Below are 19541 nucleotides of genomic sequence, written 5' to 3'. Positions count from 1 at the left end.
GCGGGCCACGGCACCTGCCGGGGTGCTGACCTCGTCTCAACCCCAACAGACACAGCCTCCCTAGATGGCCTGTGAGAAAGGCCAGGCCGTCCATGGGAGAGAGAGAGCGGCCACGCGGGGGAAAAGTGAAGGCCCAGATGGGGGAGCGAAACTGGCTGACGGCAGGTGGAGCAGACGAGCTGCCTGCGCTGAGCCCTTGACCTTAAGATGCACAGAATCATGAGCAACGTCACAGTGCTGTTTTAAGTAGCTTAGGGTGGTTTATTATATAGCAATAGATAACTGATATTTGCCATTGGTCCCCAGATGGTGCCATAACAAAACCCTGAAACGTGTGGCGTTGACTCTGGGACCGGGTGGCCGGGTGGAAGAACAGTAAGAAAAGTGCTGCAAGCTGAAAACCCAGGTTAGGTAGTGGTGCCACAATTAGTAAGATGACTTCTTGTGGTAACTTGGAAAACAGAAAGTATGTAATGAAATTGTGCATCTGGCTAAGGAGAGCTCCAGGCAGAATGCACAACGTGCCAAGTGGTTTCCTTAGCTGGGTGTGATATGAAGCAAGGCACATGAGCTAAAGAAGAAACCATTCAGTTTTCAAGCTGAATATAAAGGAAATGCAGAGAGTCCAGGTCTGATGCTCCAAATGGAAAAGAGTCTCAATGTAAAAAATGGCCTCAGAGAGCTCCCGTCATGGCTCAGCAGTAATGAAACCGACTAGTATCCATGAGGACGTGGGTTCGATCCGTGGCCCCGCTCAGTGGGTTAAGGATCTGGGGTTGCCTTGAGCAGACGAGGCTCGGGTTTGGCGTGGCTGTGACTACGGCATAGGCCAGCCCCTGCAGCTCTGATTCGACCCCTAGACTGGGAATTTCTATATGCCACACCTGCAGCCCTAAAAAGACCCCATAGAAAAGGCCTTGGGGCAAAGATCAAGTTCAGGTGCTACTATCAGGGTCAAGATCAAATCAAAAGTGAGGCTTTAAGACTCTTCTTTGAGACCTCAGAAAGACTGAAGGTGGTCCTTCTGTGCCAAGTTAAGAGGGTTCTAAGAACCGAATAGTCTTACCCCATAGCTCAGAGTAAAGAGATTTGTGGGTGCGGCTTCATCTAAGGCGTAGACTACAATTTGACACATGAGAAGCCCACAAATATTTTTAAGGAAGTAATATCAGCATGGACTGAAAAAACCAGAGATACTCAGAAAGTGGGGGAGAAAGGCCTCTATATCCCCCAACTTTCAATGGACAGGGACAGATTGAGAAAGCCACAAAATCCTAACCGTTTCTCATGGAAAAGAAAGGACTTCTCAAAGGGAAGGACCAGGTTGGTGAGAACAATACAGTAGGAGACCAAGTCCAGAGGGCAAGCCCGGGCTCTAATCAGGGAGTCTTCCTTGCCTTCAGAGGAGGGCAACCCCAAAACAGGTGCCTGGCTGGGCTCCAGAATCACGAAGGCCCTCTCTCTCCCTCCCCCTCAGGATGGGAGTCTCTGTGGCAGCTCTCCTGTCTCACCGTTGCGCTGGAGGGAGGGGAAAGATGGGTGGGTAGAGGCAACGCATCTCTTTAATTCACAGGTCTCCAGATCAGGAGGAGCCTTGCCCACTCTCAAACCTGATGCAGACCCAAGATGCTGGATTTTGAGCTCCATCCTGTGACGGGACTTTGGAAATCTTGGGAAGGGGCGAGTATATTCTGCAGGTGGGAGGGCTGTAAACCACTGCAACCAGAGGGAAGACGGGGCAGAAAGTCTGCAAAGATCACCACCGCCAACCCTCCCCTCTCTGTGCTACATGCGTCAATCTTCCCACTGAGAGGCTGGGTCTCTCTGCCCACCCCTTGACTCTGCGCTGCCTCGGACTTTCAGCAGTGGAAGTGAAATTCCGGGACTTCTGAGCAGCAGTGGAAGTGAAATTCCGGGACTTCTGAGCCCAGACCTTAGAAGCACTGTAACAGCCACTTTTACTCCAGAGGAGACCCCAGCCGCCACGTGAAGACATCCAGGCTGTCTACGTGGAGCTCAGCCAAGTCCCGGACACCTGAGTGGAGGGGAGCCTGTGGAGGGGAGGTCCAGCCTGCCCAGCCTGCCCAGCCCTTCGCCACTTCCTGATCCATGGGATTGTGAGCAGGAAAATGCTGCCTTTAAAGCCCTTACGGTAGGTTGTTTGTTATGCAGCAATAGATAACGGAAACATTAGACAGCTTTATACACCCATCCCGAAGCCAGAGCACGGCCCAACTCTCTCCAATACCACAGAGCTGCCTGAGAAGCAGAGTTTATTCCTGGGGGAAAGTGGAGCCCACGGCAAGGCTTTAGTGGATGGAAGCAGTAAACAAACAAACCCTAAGTGGTTACTATAGTCAGAACACCTGCTTTTTGTGGGGGGGTCGGGGTGGGTGGAGGGCCCCAGAGTTTAATAAGACCACCCCTGTAGTTGCAGGCGGGCCCAGCCAGCTTCTAGGGCTCAAGGTGCGTCTCACTCATTTTTCAAAAAGCATTGGTTTCTGCAGCACCTGAAGGAAGGGTCTTTCTCTTTTTTTTTTAAGCCTTGGCTACCTGAATGTTTAGACCCAAATTTAGTGCTCAGTTGTAATGATTTCATCTCAGCTCTTCAGTGTAAGTTTCTTCATTCTAAGTTTTTTCATTCGAAGTATTTTCTTTTTAACCTCGCCTTTTAGCTCTATTTTAACTGTCCATTCCACAGTCTTTGTTTGTTTTTAGGGCCACACCTGCGGCATATGGGAATTCCCAGGCTAGAGGTCAAACTGGAGCTGCAGCTGCCGGCCTACACCACAGCCACAGCAACGCAGGATCCAAGCAGCATCTGCAACTTATATTGCAGCTCATGGCGGCGCCAGATCCTTAAGCCACCGAGTGAGGCCAGGGATCAAACCCATGTCCTCATGGCTACTAGTCAGGTTCGGTACCACTGAGCCACAATGGGAACACCCGTTGCACAGTTTTTATGGAGCAGAGGTAAAGGTCCGGTGCTGCACACATGAAATGAGGAAGGCAGATCCCTGGAGGGAAGGGCCACCGCTCTGCCCCCTTCCCCCCACCACCCGCCCCCAATTCACTAGTTGCAGCCTTTGAACGCCTGCTGCACGTCAACAATGTGCCAGGAGTAGCGATTCAGCAGGTGACCTAAACCAAGTCCTGCCCTTAGGAAGCTGAGAGTCCAGTGGGGAAGCAGAAAATCGGCAAATATGACTCAGCAACACGTAGTGGCACGTGTTAGGAGGAAGGAGGCTGAAAGAGAGGGGATGGGAAATGGTGTGGTGAGGAGGTGCTGCTGATGCCTGTAGAGGGCCAAGGGGGGCTGTGTGAATGGCGGTGCGGCTGTGCGTGCAGGAGACTGAGGACGGGAGAGCTGCGGCCCCAGGTAGGGAGGGGAGCTGCAGAGAGGGCGCCGTCTGGGCGCTGCTGTGAAGGAAGAGCAGACGCTGACCAGACAGGCAAAAACGTGCGTGTCTGGTGGAGATGGACCCACTGCTCCTGGTTTTTTAAATAGCAATGCTTATTCTGGGAATTGCAGTCCATCCTGATTGGGAAATGTTCAAGGGAGGGAAACTCAGCGAGGGAGGAGGCAAAAAGGAGGTAGCAGAGGAGTTCATGTCAGGAAATGAATCTGACTAGCATCCATGAGGACGCAGGTTCGATCCCTGGCCTCACTCAGTGGGTTAAGGATCCGGCGTTGCCATGCACTGTGGTGCAGGGTCGCAGACATGGCTCGGATCTGGCATTGCTGTGGCTGTGGCATAGGCCAGCGACTACAGCTCCAATTCGACCTCTAGCCTGGGAACTTCATATGCCGCAGGTGCGGCCCTAAAAAGACAAAAAAAAAAAAAAAGAAAGGGTAGCAGCTGCATCTTGGGGACTTTGCGGGCTGTGGTGCTGGTTGGGCTATAATCCTCAGGCAAGGAGAGCCGCTTCTGAGGTCTTACAAAGGGGAACAATGCTGAGGGGTCTTATAAAGGGGAACAACGTGGTCCCACCTGTGTGTGGAGAAGAGTGCTCTGCTCTGGCCCCCTTCTGGAGAATGAAGCCTGGAGGCAGAGAGCCATGGGGAGGCCACTTCAGGTCCTTTTTTGCAAACAGGAACTGGCCATTACCAGGACACAGTGAAAAGTCCCTTCTTACCTGTCCGCCCAAGATACAGAAGAGAGGTTGATGGGCAGAGACTGTCTGCAAAGGCCGATGACAAAGTCTGCTGCTTCTCTCCGGTCAGGAGGTCAATTACATACCAGATGTCCTGCTTCTTACCTGCAAGGTCACAAGGACACGCTGTGGTTTACACTCACCCGACATGGAAAAAAAATACCACTGCCAAACTAGCGGTCCAAGATGTTCTCTGCGCTGAGAGACAGGCCTGAAATTCTTATGATGTTGAAGATGTTTCCGTGATGCTCCGAGGGCGACGAGGTTAATGGTGATGTGGCGATAATAAGACTTCTTGGGCCGCCGGGTCTTATTACAATTTAATTACCGAGTCATGGTATAAAAATTTCTCCAAGCCCAATAACGTGACAACTCACAGGTTTTATTGCTTTGATGAGCGGCCTTACATTTGAAAAATCTGGCCTGTGAAGGCCATCCCTTTCCCATAGACTAGGATCTACATAAAGCCGGAAATGGGCCCAGGCGTTCATCTCCCTGGTAACCATCACTCAGGGATCTCAACGTCCCTACTAATGAGCCCTCATGTAAAGAGCATTTACAGTTACTGTTTATACCTCTAATTGGCTGGTCTCTGTGACCAGGCAGTAGAGTTGGTGGCAAGCTGGTGCTAATGAGGCCAAGTTATCTCGGCTATGACCCAGCCACATGCTACACCCTCCCCTCGGTCAGCTAATTAAAAGGTATGAACAGGTGGACAGCGCAGCCAGACAACACGAATAGGAAAACTCCAAGCGTACGTCCTTACGGGTTAGATACACCGGAGCATCCTGGTAACGGCCAGTTCCTAAGACAGCTGCTGGGAAGGTGCAGGATCTTATTACCACGGCGAGTTCAAGATGAATACAGCTCCCACCTGGAGGTCACCTGCACCGTGATGTGCACGCATCTGTTTTGTGAGGCGTGGCCTCTGGTCACTTGTCTCTTCCCACCTTACTGGCCCAGTTTCCTATTTTGAGGGGCGCTTGGAAGTAGAGCACTGAGATGCCAGCAAGAGCACAGGGCTTTGGAATTTGCTAACACTATACAATTGGTTCGGACGGATATAGCATACATGCCCAGTCCACGTGTCTGAAACTTGTCCATGGATCCTAACTTCCTGTTCTCAACGACGAAGTCTTAATGTGAAAAAGATCTGAAGACGAAGAGGAAGACGTCGCCACACAGCTGCGACCAGAACCCCTTTCCGTCTGGCTTGGCGCCCTTCTGGTTACTTCAAGGACCATCCCAGTCTGTTTAACTCAGCTACCCCTTTTATGGATGGATTGGGCAACTGCCACAATTTTAAATGCACCCCAAGTGATGAATGGCTGGCCAGAGCTGGAAGCCCAAACGGAAAACAGAGACACAGATGATGTTCAGATGGGCCCGGGGCATGGCCCGGAGCAGAGAGGAAGCCTGTGCTCATTGCCTTCTCTGACGCCCCAGGCTGGAGACTTCCTCCTGCTGAAGGGGGGGTGGGGGGGTGGGGGGAAGAGCCCTGGTCTCCTTAGACAAAAACTAAAACTCCAGCCTGAGCCTGCGCTTGAGGCCCAGAAACACACGCAAAGCTCCTGAGGCAAGAATAGGCAATAAGCACTTGCAGGTCCTCAGAAAGCTTTATAAACACAGGATATTATCATCACCACACTTTTAAGATAAATACGGCTCTCCTTTGTGTTACAAGGCATTTTTATCGACATTTTGGCAGCAACATAGTAAAAGAAAAGCGGCTGATTCGATGCTTTGAAAGACGTGACCCCGGTAGGCATTATCTAAGCTAGCTGTTAAGTGCTGTTTTTACCCAATATTCTGATAGCAGGAAATACTGAGAAAGCCCTATAATTAATAGGCAGAGCCTGGCTTCCCTTTCTTGGCTCAGACTAGAGTATTCACTTTAAATTTTATCCAGTTGCTTCTGGGTATGTTGCAATCTTTAAAACACAGGGGTAGGTCAATACAGCAGCTAAAAGCTTGTTAAATGAATAACCATATTAATGGTGTCAAGTCGGCTCCCAAGTGGAGGGAACCCTTTCTTAATTGGTCAGCTGATCCTGCTGCGAAGCAGCGCAAGCCAGGCAAGAAGGGCTGGGGCGGGGAGGGGGTGGCTGTACACCTCCCTCTCATACCCGCCGCTTCCCCAGCTTCTGAGGGCTCATTGCCACAGAGACCAAGGTTTCAGTGTCGAAAACAGGAACTCTTACCCATGTAGAGAATTCCATCCGAACTTCGGCACGGGGATGCCTGCACCAACTCTGGGATCGTAAAGGGAAGTTTCTTTAAAAAAAAGAGGCAAAGGGAAAAAGGAGTTAACCAAGTCTTGTGCAATTATTACAAGGTCACTGCACTGTCTGTTTCTGTTACCCAACTCTGCTAAAAAGAGAGAAGCACGGTTGATGGTGGATGGGGGTTTTCCTGCCGGGAAACCAAGGAGAAGCGAGTACCCCAGGCTCCCATCTCCACTTTGGACAAGCTGAGGCTCCCAGGTCCCGGGCGCTATAAACACTAATTCTTTTATTTGATAAGCCCCTCGACGTCGCTTGTCCAGAGCACTTCCAGGGATGGCACAAACCTCTTCTGAAAAGGCACACAAACATGGAGAGTTACACAATCTCTGAAATTCTAAGATGGGGTGAGGGTGGGCAGAAGAATTGTCTTGTCTTGGAAAATTGTCCTGTTTTGGAGAATTGGCCCAGCGCAGGCTAGACTGGATAGAAACTGCTCCTTCGAGTGGGAGTGGCCAGAAGGCTCCTCTCTCGAGCAGCAACCTGGGTGCCCAACTGGAGCCTCAGGGGAAGGAGGAGCCTGTACCACGTGGGCTACACAGGAGTTTGAGGTGGGAAAAGAAGTTTTCGTGTTTTCTTCAGCAAATAATGCTCAACTGAAAAACAGAAGAAAACTGGGCCTTTGGGTGTTAAAAGGAAGTTATGTTAGGTGCCAGGAAAAGAAATCCAGAGTAATCCACATGTTTCAACTGCATTTCATCATAAAACCGATTCTTCTGAGTCTACAGCTGACATCTGATGAGTTCTTTTGGTTAATGTTTGTTTCAGAACACTTTATTTTTGGAACATTTTGTGTTCTTGAAACCGGTCTATAGAAACCTGCTTCTAATGACACTGTCACCTTTTTCTCCAACAAAGCAAAGATTTCACTCGAGCTTTAATAAACAGAACTTTAGATATAACCAATAATGTGGATTTTCCCCAGCTTCCCAACATTTTAACTATGCTTTAGAAAAGGAAAGATGCCAAGAAGAGACTGTGATGACTGAGTTTCTGCCAGATGTTTCTGAGGATCAGAAAGCTGTTGCAAGGTTTCCAGTCTGGAGTGTGGGGCTGTCTGCTGAGCTTCGAGGCCCAAGCTGGAAACTCGTGGTCCCTGGAGATGCTAAACCACCACACGGGGAGACTTGTGGAAGGCGGGAAGAGCATCCTTTGGAAGGTGAGGTATTGAGCCTCCTTCCAACACCTGATGCTCTAGCCTTGGGCACATCCCTTCACTTCTCTGGGCACAGGTTCCACACCTCTGCTGCGGAGGGAACTAACAACTATATCCCAGAGGGCTGCTGAGACAACTTACATAAAGGCCTCCGAAAATAATCATGAAATACCCAAGTTAGAATTCACAGGACACGCAAGGTGGTTTTCAACCTTGGCTGCATGTCAGAGTCTCTGAGAGGCTTTTACAACTTTCTGTCAAAGCAGAACCTTCAAACAGAGCCTCTGTCAGTTACAGCTCAGTTAAATTTTGCAAAGGGAAAAACGCACCCATGCAACTAGCACCCAGACGAAGAAATGGAACATTTCCAGGGCTCTGGAAGCCCCCTTCTTGCCCTCTCTTCCAGTCATAACCACACCCCTCCCAGCGTAATAAACCACTGTCCCAACTTCAAAACAGCAGAGACTAGTTTTTCCTGTCTTCGGGCTTTACAGGAGTGAATCATTCAGTGGTGGCCCTTCTCGCTGGTCTTTTGTCCAAGCTTCTTGGTGAGGTTCATGCATACTGTTGTGCAGAGTCACAGATTGTTTGTTCTCTTCGGTTGTAGACTCTTAAATTCTATGACTCTTCCATCATTTATTCATTCCCATCTAGTACTGATGGCATTTGGGTAGTGTTCACTTTGGGGATATTATAAAGAGCCACAGTATATTTATTTGGGTCCTTGTCTTTGGTGAACACACACACACATTTCTGTTGGGTATATAAGCTGGGAGGAACTTACTGGGTCATGAAGCTTTGAGATAGTACACGTCTTTTCCAAACTGGTAACACCAGTTTGCCCGTCGACCAGTAGTGGGTTAGCGTTCTCGTTGCTCCACTGCCCTCCAACACCTGTTTTGTTTTTCCATCTTTCTCATTTTAGCCATTCTAATGAGTGGGTAGTAGTATGCCACAGTGACGTTTTATTTGCATTTTTTTTTTTTTACCGTACCCACAGCACGTGGAAGTTCCCAGGCCAGGGATGTGACCCCAGCTGCTGCAGTGACAGTGCCGGATCCCTAACCTGCCTTGTCGTAGGAGAACTCCTTGTTTATTGGCATTTTTGAATTTGCATTTCCCTCATGACTGATCACTATCTTTTCATATGTTTATTGACCATTTGGATATCCTCTTTTGCTGTTTTTCTAGTTTTCTATTGGGTTGTCTTTTCTTAATAACCCATAGGCATATCTTTATACATTCTGAATATGAATCCTTGTTGGATATATATTTTGCAAATACGTTGTGGCCTGCCTTTTAATAAAGGTGCCTTTTAATAAAGACAAAATCATAATGTTAATAAAAGACAATGTATCAATTTTTTCTTTTATGGTCAGTGTGGAGTATTTTGTTGTGTCCAATTGAAGAATCTTTTAGCTAGTCTCTAAGGTCATGAAAATGTTGCACTCCTCCTTTTTCTTAAAGCTTTGTTTTACAGTTCACATTTAGATAGGATTTCTCAGGGAGTTCCCATCATGGCGCAGTGGTTAATGAATCTGACTAGGAACCATGAGGTTGTGGGTTCGATCCCTGGCCTTGCTCAGTGGGCTAAGGATTCTGCATTGCCATGAGCTGTGGTGTAGGTCGCAGATGGGGCTCAGATCCCGCATTGCTTTGGCTCTGGTGTAGGCCTGCAGCTACAGCTCCGATTGAACCCCTATCCTAGCCTGGGAACCTCCATATGCCGTGGGTGCAGCCCCAAAAAGACAAAAAAAAAAAAGATAAAATCTCTCCAGAACTGAGTTTTATGTATCTGGTGGGAGGCAGGCGTTAGGATTTTTTTCCATATGGATATCCCAATTGACCCAAACCATTTATCGAAGAAAAGACCATCCTTCCCCACTGCACTGCAGTGTCTATCACCTTTGTCATAAAGCAGATGACCCTATGTGTGGGCCTGTTTCTAAATTCTATTGTCTGGGAGGCTTTTGAAAAATCCTAATGACTAGTGTCCGTTAAATGGAGACTTCAGGATTGCAACTAGACGGTATTTTGTTTGACTGTTTGCTTTGGCCATGCTTATGGCATGTGGAAGTTCTTGGGCCAGGGATCCAACCTGCACACAGGAATGACAATGCCAAATCCTTAACCCTCTAAGCCACCAGGGAACTCCTAGACAGTATTTTTTGGAGCTCTTCAGGTCTAGATTCTCAAATGGAGATGGGAATGGAATATTACATGCCTCTGCCTCCCACCCCCAACAAGGCGATGTCTACTTTGGGGGGCAGAGAGTGTTTCAAACTACAGCCCCCCACCCCCATTAAGAATCATTAGCCTGAGCTCCTGTTGTGGCTAGTATCCCAACAAGTATCCATGGGGATGTGGGTTCCATACCTGACCTCACTCAGTGGATTATGGATCCAGCGTTGCCACAAGCTACAGCAGTAGGCCTCAGATGCAGCTCAGATCTGGCGTTGCTATGGCTGTGGTATAGGCTGGTGGCCACAGCTCCTATTCAACCCCTAGCCTGGGAACCTCCATATGCTGTGGGTGTGGCCCTTAAAAATACAAAACAAAACAAAAAAATCACTAGCCCAAGTGAGCTCTGTTACTGAAGGGAGTAGCACGGCCTTCCAGTGTGCTGGCTGAGCCATGAGAACCTGCCGGTCAAGATCAATGCTTCTGAACTCTGGGCTATACATTCAAAAGCTCATCAAGGAAGCTGTGAAAAGATATTGATACCCAGGCCCTACTCCAGACCACCTGAATCAGAATCCCCAGAATTTTTTTTTTTTTTTTTTTTTTTTAGGCTTGCAGGAAATCTCAATGTACAGCTGCAGTTGAAGGTCACTGGTCCAGAACATCCAGAGTACACAGAAGCTGAATACACTCACCGTCAGGCCTTCATTATTCTTGCCCCCAAGTGTATACAGGCTGCCATCATTGGGATCTGGGAGGAAGGCAGGCCTAGAGATCAAGCAAAAAGTATCAATGGTAGATTATAGCCCAGGACACGGAACAAAATACCAAAGCCAAGCAAAGCCATGACGGGCGGGGAGGGGGGAAGGGGTGTGCGTTTATATGTGTGTATATGATAATTTCATCTACTGCTCTTTCACTTTAGCCACAGATAATAAAATATCCTCATGGTGGTGATGCAAAGGAAAGCCAGTACAAAACCACAGAAAAACACACCATTGTTTGGGCAAAGCAGGCTGGAAGAAGGTGAAATAAGGGAAAAGGACCTTTTCCATTTCCAAGTCGACTGTATACAGAACTCCAACAACTAATATCTAATGGCCTGGCATGGTACACAAACAGGGAGGACAAATCTACCTTCTGCGGTCAACAAACATTTATTTTTAGGAGGCAATAAAAGCAGACTCGTAAAGCCGGACATGAGAAAGAGCCTGCCAAGGGGATGGGTCAGGGTCTCAGCAGTAGCTTCCCAGGAAGCAGGTTCAAGGTGCCCTTTGGGTAAAGTTAACCTGCTGATGACCGAACTACAACTAGTGACTCAGAAACCCCGTGCCGAGCCTTTTCTCCACTCCGGATACAGCATCATCTGAGGTTCTCAGAGGTGCCATCATGTTTACTCCAACACGGGTCACCTTCACGTCCCCTCTCCATGGTTTAGCACGCGAAGAGGGAGAGATCCAAAGACCCCTGGACCCTCCTGAGGATTTGGGGAGCTTAAGTTCAAAGTCTGGCTTAAGTGACATCTCAAACAAGCCTTTGGAATACCTCTCCCCACCAAGGAACCCCCCGCCCTTCTCCCCAACACAGGCGTCTATCGCAGCAGCTGCAAGGCTTGCTCCTCTCAGTCACTCGCGGTCCACCTCGCATTTGCACAGAGATGTACTCCCAGCAACTAGCTACAAAATACCGATGGAATAAAATAGAAAGTGAATGAAAGGGAAGCGCTGAAGCAAATGAGAAAACTTACTCTTCGACATGTGTTGGAACCTGCAGGACTGGATCTGCGCAAAAAGAACAACAAAGGCATCATCAGACAGACTCAAAGATGTCAAGATGCCTAGAGTTCCCAGGACCAGGTCACAAGAGGGACCAGAAACTGAAATTTATCTACATGAGATAACGTAGGTGAAGGCACTTTAGAAAACTCACACACAAAAACACCAAGTATGCTCTTTTGACGGTCACCGAGGCTGGAGAGAGGGCTGGGAGCCGAATGGAACTTCGGTCAAGAAACGGTGCATGTAACTTGGGGGCTGGATGTAGAAGGAAGCCCCAGTGACAACCCACAGTGGACAAAGGGTCACCATCTGACACATCCAGGACTTCTAAAGCCTCAACTATCTCGTTGGCAGATGCCTGGCATGGTACTAGAGAGTCCCACGAGAAGAAGCAAAACCGTGGCTTGTAAAGCACTTTTGCTGCTGACGAATCCGAAGGGATGGTAAATGGGTTCCCCCTTTTGGGGCAGCAACACGATGATTTTAGAGTTTTTTGAGTATTTATTCTTCTTGATTCCCTTTGATCCATGAAACCCATTTCTATAAAATCTACTTTAAAAACAACACAAGGAATTCCCATTGTGGGGCAGTGGAAACAAATCCGACTAGTAACCATGAGGTTGTGGGTTTGAACCCTGGCCTCGCTCAGTGGGTTAAGGATCCTGCGTTGCTGTGGCTGTGGTGTATGTAGGCTGGCAGCTGTAGGTCTGATTCAACACCTAGCCTGGGAACTTCCGCTGTGGGTGCGGTCCTAAAAGGACAAAAAATAAAAATAAAAATAAATAAAACAACACAAAATATAGAAAATGCTTTCTGTGTAAGGATCCTCACAGTAGCATCACAAACAACCTGACTACTCAGTGATATGGTTAAATTATGGAATGTCCACTTGGCAGAAAATCAAGGCTTCTAAAAGGGCTTATAAAGTTTAAGAAACATGTATACATCGTTATAGTATCATGTTCAGGAGAAAAGAACCTTGTGCCTAGAGTATTCGTGCAGCTAAGGAGAAAAACCTTCAATCTGGATTAAGAAAACTAGATGGAAAGGCAAAAAAATGCTAATTGCAAGTTATCTTTGTTGGAAATATAAATGACTCCCCACCTTTTCCGCATTTCCCCAAATTCCTACGAAAGTAGATATTACTTTTGAAATAGGAAAAAAAAAAACTGTATCACCAAATTAATTTTAATATTTGCAATAGTCAAAAAGGCAGACTCTCTCCCTCCCTAGAACCTCCTGGTTCCTCGGGGTGCGGGGGTGAGAGGGCGCCGACACAGCAGTGCCTGAACAACTAGAATCCACAGGCGTGAGACCGCACAGCGATGAGGCACTTCCGGCACTCAAGACCCCATGGGCTAGACAGCCGTGCTGTCCCCACCTTCAAAGCCGGGGTGGGGACGGCAAATACCGTGATCTGGTTTGGGGTAGAGTTCCAGGCTCCACGGCTCTGTTTACGGGGACAGACAGCTGTCTAACGCCCCTGGTCGGCTGGGATTCTCAGATGAGGAAAAACTCTCTCAAGTCTTATCATATGCCGGCTTTGCCTTAGGAGCCCAGCTCCGACACGCAGGCATACCGCCCTCACGACACCAGAAGCGCGCACACCCCGTGCGGTCTGTGGGCAGCAAACAACAATTCATTAAAACCAAAAGCATTTCAGGAAACAGGAGGAACTTTCAGTCAGCAAGCACATGTTTCTCGTTCCCAGTAATCACCTCACCTCGCGGTGCCCTCTCACAAACAGACTGATGCAAGAGGCAGGAAACACGGGCACAGGCACCCACCCCAGCCAACCGAGTCAAAAAGCAATTACAACCCAGTTTCTCTGACGCAGCCCTGAAGCCGTGCACCCAGGCAGAGCCAGAAGGCAGATTCCAGAGAAGACCCAGCTGTCAAGGGGGCGTTGTTTTTTGTTCATTTCAGCCACTTAAAGGTCTCACAGATAAACCCAGAGGAGGAGGACACCACCGGATCCGAGCAGATTCACTGGAAGCAACACGTGGAGACCGACAGGATTTCCACTCCAGTGCCTGAGCTTATCTTTGCTGGACAGCGTTTGCTCGCTGTTGGGGACGCGTCCTCTGGCATAGCCTTTCCTGGTTTTCCAGGGCTTATTTCACTGGTTATCTGGCACGGAGGCCTCAAGATCTGTCCTGTGCCAGCAAGCTTCCAGTTAAGACACAGGCTGCCGGCAGGAGAGAGGGAGGGGCAGGTGGGCACCTGCACAGGTGTGTAGGAGCCAAGCTTTCTCCTAGGCTTAGAGGGACATGAACTCCTGCAGGGGCGCCTTTCCATCCACTGGTAAAGTAGGACCCCGGGAATAAACACCTGCAGAGCTGCAGGCCATGGCACAGAAGCACTGTTAAAACAGGTCCGCTGGGGGTGAGCAAATGTTTAACGCCCTAGTCTGCTTTTTTTTTTTTTTTTTTTTTTTTCTTTTTTGGCCCTGCGGCATATGAAGTTCCCAGGCCAGGGATCAGATCCAAGCCGCAGGAGCAACCTAAGCTGGAGCAATGCCGGATCCTTAACGCACTGCACCAGGCTGGGGATCAAACCCGGGTCCCAGCACTCCCAAGACACCGCCGATCCCGCTGCACCACAGCGGGAACTTCACTTTTTTTTTCTTAAAGGATCATTTGAGTCTGAGATTCACTTTAAAATACTACAGGAAAAGAAATCATATGGGAGGAAGACAGATAAAGCAAAAAAAAAACCGGCAGCTTGTCGATGACTGTTTTAAAGATAGAATTGACAGCGCTGGCCTAATACTTTACTGTCCTCTCTACATATGTTTGAACTTTTCGGTAATAGAAAAGGTTAAAGATAAAAGTAGTTGGAAAGCCAGCAAAATAAAAGCCAAAAGCAGCATCTGAAAATGTACAATGAAAGCCCAACATGAAAGAGGAGTTTGGGGTTTAATAATGGGAACTGGTATCTGGCAAGATTCTTAATCTGAAAAATAAAATAAAAAATCAGCCATGTGAAAAGAAACAGTGGCCCAACTCTAAGCTATAAACAAGCTGCCGCAAAATAGGCCTCTCTATCTCTATGGAGGCTGATAAGGGTAAAAGCCATCTCAGGAAGCTGTTTTACTTTCGGAATGAGAAAAGAAAAAAAAGATTACAAGTGTAAAAATGGGTGTTATTCAAGGTAAAGGTAAAAATATCAGAAGAGGGGAAAAAAAAACAAAAAACAAAAAACTGTACTCAGTGTTTGGCCTCCAGGATTAAGACAGGGAGAAACAGATCAGCCCACTGCTTCCCTGGGCGCTGCCACTGGACTCGGTTCCTCTCATGGGTCCAGCTCAGGCCTGAAACACCACAACTTTATACCTGGAGAAACGTGGGCAAGGTGCAGTGACACTTATGGCTCCTGTTTTGTGCTGATCAAATCCTCCTTTTCAACCTGAGGCAAAAAATGGCTCAGGGTGGATGTTCACAGAGTTCCCAGCGTGGTGCAGTGGGTTAGGAATCCAACTGCAAGGAGTGCCCATCACAGCTCAGTGGGTTAAGGATCCGGTGTTGCTGTGAGCTGCACCCCAGATCACAGACATAGCTCGGATCCGGCTGTGGTATAGGCTGGCAGCTGCAGCTCTAATTCAATCCCTAGCCCTGGGAACTTCCATATGCCACACATGCGGCCCTCAAAAAAGCGAAAAAATAAAAAATAAAATAGAATCCAACTGCAGTGACTCAAGTCGCTGCAGAGGCAAGGGTTTGATCCTCAGACGGGTGAGGTGGGTTAAAGGAGCTGGCATTACTGCAGCTGTGGCTTAGATTCAATCGCTTGGCAGGTGTGGCCATATTTAAAAAAAAAAAAAAAGATGTTCACATCCTTCCTTTGTCCAAGTTCATAAGGGTAAAAAGGCAACCATTTTTACTTCCAAAAGAAGTGAATTTCTGCCTTTCCAAGAATACCATTTTACTTTCACCCTCTACCTCACCCTCTCTCAAACCTCATACCTTCTCCCTCTGTATGGGGTCCCAAATGCACACCTGACTCTGCTCCCTTCTTAAAGTCTTGGTCCATTGGCACCAATAGCTCTACCCTTTCTGCTACCTCGCCAGCCCTCGGACAACCCACGTGCCTGCTGCCTCAGACCATGTGGTTCCCCCCACCCCACCCCACCCCGCCTCCTTGAAGCCCCCCACCCACCTCCTGGCTTCCGCAGCCCTGAACTGTCTGCTCTTTCACTCATCTCTCTCCCCCACCGCCATCCTTACTCCAACAGGTTCTGCCCTCAGTTCTCTCCAAGAGCACATCCACCCCTGCAGCTTCCACCACAACCATGATGGGGACATTCTAGGTCCCCATCTCTTGATCAATTCTTTCTGGACCAACTGGACATTTCCACCCTCTCCCACCAGCACCTCAACCACCACTTGCCCAAACCACACATCCACACCCATCTTTCTCTCCAGACCAGCTTGGCTATTAACACCGTTCCCTCCTAAAATTTTGACAGGCAGGCCTCAAACCACACTGCTGACACTCATTTCCTCCCCAGCTGCCAAACCCCGTGGTCAATATCTGTAATGACCATCCTTCTGTTTCCTACTCCCAGTGTCCCTTCAGCATCACTGGATCCCCTTTTCTCCCAAGTGCACCCTTTTCCCCTAGTCTTTGTGGCCTTTGGACTCAGAAAAATGTAGGCTTAAATCTCTGCCAATTACCACCTGAGGGACCTCGGCAAAGTTAGTTCATCTCTCTGAGCTTCAATTTCCTCATCAGTAAAGAGAAGAAAGAAAGAAAGAAAGAGAGAGAGAGAGAGAGAAAGAAAGGAAGGAAGGAAGGAAGGAAGAAGAAAGAAAGAGGAAGGAAGGAAGGAAGGGGAAGGGAGGAAGGAGGAGAGCTAATAGCACCAAACTCACGGGGAGTGTGCATGAGGATTCTGTAAGGATTAAATATTCGTTAAGACTGGAAGTCAGTGCTTCAGCAGAGGAGAGTGATCCTTCTGAAGATACACATCGGATTATGCTGGTGTCGCTCACACCCCTTTGGTGGGTCCCATCCCCCTCAGCAGAGGCCTAGGAATCCCCCCCAGCCCCCCACACCCACCCGGCGCTCTCCCGGCATGTCCTCCCCACTTGGTTCCCACCGCGCTGGAGCACAGGGTGTTCCTCCAATGCGCCAGGCCTGCCTGCCTCGGGGCCTTTGCATCTGCTCTTCCCTCTGCCTAGGTCAGAGGGCACCATCTTGGAGGGGTCTTCCATGACCACCTCCTACCCCCGCCCCCAGACTCCCTACTTCTCTTCCCTGCTTAGTTTTTCTCCACGACATTTACCATCTCTGACGTTCTGTGCATTTGACATATTTCTTTAATGTCTGACTCTAGCCACTGGAAGGTCCACGGGGGCTCAGGTTTATTTTTGTTGTCCGATCTACCCCCAATATCTAAAACAGTGCCTGGCACACAAGAGGTGCTCAATATATTCACCGAATGGAGCGATCAGTAAATGTTTATTTCCTTCCTACTTTTACTCCTGTCCTGCCTGGGCTCCCATCATTGATCATTTCTACAACCCAGCAGCTCTGTTCTATCAACCCAGCATCCACCCAGCAATCCCCTTCCCGCCACCCAAGCTTCTGAGCACTGCCAAAGAAAACAGGACCATCGCTTGTGGAGAGGCCAGTATATATGTCTATGCCAGTATATACGTCTATGCCAGTATATATCTATGGCCCCAGGTCGTAGGAGGTAAGTTTACCTTCTTCCTGGTCGGCCTCTGCTTCCCGTCCCTCACAGCTGGTGTTTCCAACCTTCACTCCTTGCCCCGAGGCCCCTTCCTCTCCACACGTGACCCCTTCTTGTGGCACATGGACGTGCAGGGCGCAGAGGGAGCTCACTGAAACTTCCTACCTCCAGGCCTCCGGTTCACCCAACTCCACTACCCTTCCCTTCATAGCTCTAAGAAAGGACAATGTGGGAGTTCCTGTTGTGGCTCAGTAGGTTAAGAACCTGACATAGTATCCATGAGGATGTGAATTCGATCCCTGGCCTCGCTCCGTGGGTTAAGGATCCATCATTGCCCCAAGCTGTGGTGTAGGTGGCAGATGCGGCTGGGATCCTGCATTGCTGTGGCTGTGGTACAGGCCTGCAGCTTCGACTTAACCCCTAGCCCGGGAACTTCCTAATGCCTCAGGTGCAGGTATAAAAAAATAAATGAAAAATAGAAGGACAATGCTTTCTAGATATTTCACACTCATGTATCCGGAACCCCTAGATGGTACCCTGTCTCCAAGGATCTTTAAGACCTTCGGCTAACTGTTCCCCCTCTGCCTACCAACACACCAAGCCTCTGCCCATCCCCCTTCACGCATGCTCCCCGTTCTCTCCTAAATACATCCATGTTTTTCAAGTTGTTCAATGACTCTTGAAAAACATGTACATCCACACAGCTACCCTCAGGAGCACGATAGAGGATATTTCCGTCACCCCAAAACATTTTCTCACACCCCTTTGGATTCATTATTTCCAACCCCCAGCCCAGACAACCATCTATGGATTCGTTATGTTTGTTCTAAAATTTCACAAATGGAATTCATACAGGAGGTTCCCTTTTGTGCCCGGCTTCTTTCCCTCTGCATCATTGGTGAAATTCATCCCTACTGTTGCATGTATCAGTTCTTTTTTGTTGCTGAATAGTACTCCACTGTATACATACCATTGTGTAGACACAACACGTTATCTGTTGATGGACTTTGGGTTACTCTAGTTTGGGGCTGGAAAAACATGAATAGAGCTGCTAGGAACATTTGTGTACAAGTCTTTGGACCTATATTTTCATCTCTCTTGGGAAAATACCTAGGAGTAGAATGGCTGAGCCATATCGTTTACATTTGACTTGAAAAGAAACTGCCAAACTGTTCTTCAAAGTGGCTGTATGATTTTATATTCCCACCAGCAAGGTGGGAATGGAATACAAAGTTACCTATAAAATTTTAAAATGTTGACTCCTGGGTCTTTCCCCCAGGAAGTTGATTCCATGGGTAGCACCAGGGAATCCGCTTTTCTAACACACGCAACATCCTTGAGACTGAGCCGCGCTGGGAGAGCACTGCTCCAGAGCCTCCGTTTCACGCTCTAACTGCAGCACTTTCTCAATGCACTGCTCTCTGGACCCTCCCCTCCGAATAAGGTCCAAACTGCCAGCGCCAAGTTCCAGCGATGGACTCTAACGAACTCTTACAAATCTTTACTAGGTTTCCACATGGCACCCGACAACGTTGCCTGTGGAGTCCATGACCCAGTCCGATTTCCAACTGTTTATGGGGTACCCCCAAACCGGCTCCTCCTCTGCATCCCCCAGATCGACTCTCTGACCGTCCTTCTACCTGGTCACACAATCTGGAATCTCAGAGTTTTTCTCCACTCTCCCCTTCTCTTAATTATTTTCTTTTCTTTCTTTTTTTTTTTTTTTTGTCTTTTTGCCATTTCTTGGGCCCCTCCCACGGCATACGGAGGTTCCCAGGCTAGGGATCCAATCAGAGCTGTAGCCGCCGGCCTACACCACAGCCACAGCCGTAGCAACGCGGGATCCTTAACCCACTGAGCAAGGCCAGGGATCGAACCTGCAACCTCGTGGTTCCTAGTCAGATTCTTTAACCACTGCGCCATGACGGGAACTCCTCCCCTTCTCTTAATTCTAACCCTCTCCCATCCAATGAGATGCTTTTATAAGGATCGACCTACTGAAACCTTTCTCAAAAACCTGTGTCCTCCTTTTCCTCTCCTCTACCACTGCCAAAATGTGATGTCCCCACTTCCCTACTGGGCCTACACAGCAGCCTTCTAACCGGTTCCCTGCTCAGATCTCTGCCCTTCAGATTCCGCACCCCACCCACCACCCAAGGGGACCGACAAAGGCGAATCTGTTCCTGCCTTTCCTCCACATAAAATCCTACACCGGCTCCCCTCTGCCCACCAAATGCCTTCATCTCTGTGGCTCAAGTCAGAGGTTCCCAGACTTCCTTGGTTCACAGCAC

The 19541-nt window shown here is 48.7% G+C and overlaps 1 protein-coding gene across 1 annotated transcript in view; it reads right to left on the bottom strand.

Annotated features, from left to right (window-relative positions):
- The window catches only part of ERN1 (endoplasmic reticulum to nucleus signaling 1), an 81168-nt gene that overhangs the window by 24115 nt on the left and 37512 nt on the right, over window positions 1-19541 (bottom strand). The window contains exons 3-6 of the mRNA XM_047757844.1: window positions 11522-11555; window positions 10470-10542; window positions 6357-6429; window positions 4138-4260 (exon numbers count right to left, since the gene is read on the bottom strand). Of these exons, the coding sequence (XP_047613800.1) occupies window positions 4138-4260; window positions 6357-6429; window positions 10470-10542; window positions 11522-11555 (303 nt within the window). The remainder of the gene's footprint in view (window positions 1-4137; window positions 4261-6356; window positions 6430-10469; window positions 10543-11521; window positions 11556-19541) is intronic.

Source organism: Phacochoerus africanus, chromosome 14 (genome assembly GCF_016906955.1).
Source record: "Phacochoerus africanus isolate WHEZ1 chromosome 14, ROS_Pafr_v1, whole genome shotgun sequence".
Classification (NCBI taxonomy): domain Eukaryota; kingdom Metazoa; phylum Chordata; class Mammalia; order Artiodactyla; family Suidae; genus Phacochoerus; species Phacochoerus africanus.
Note: the sequence above shows the minus strand (reverse complement) of the source record. Positions and strands in the feature narration are given on the sequence as shown.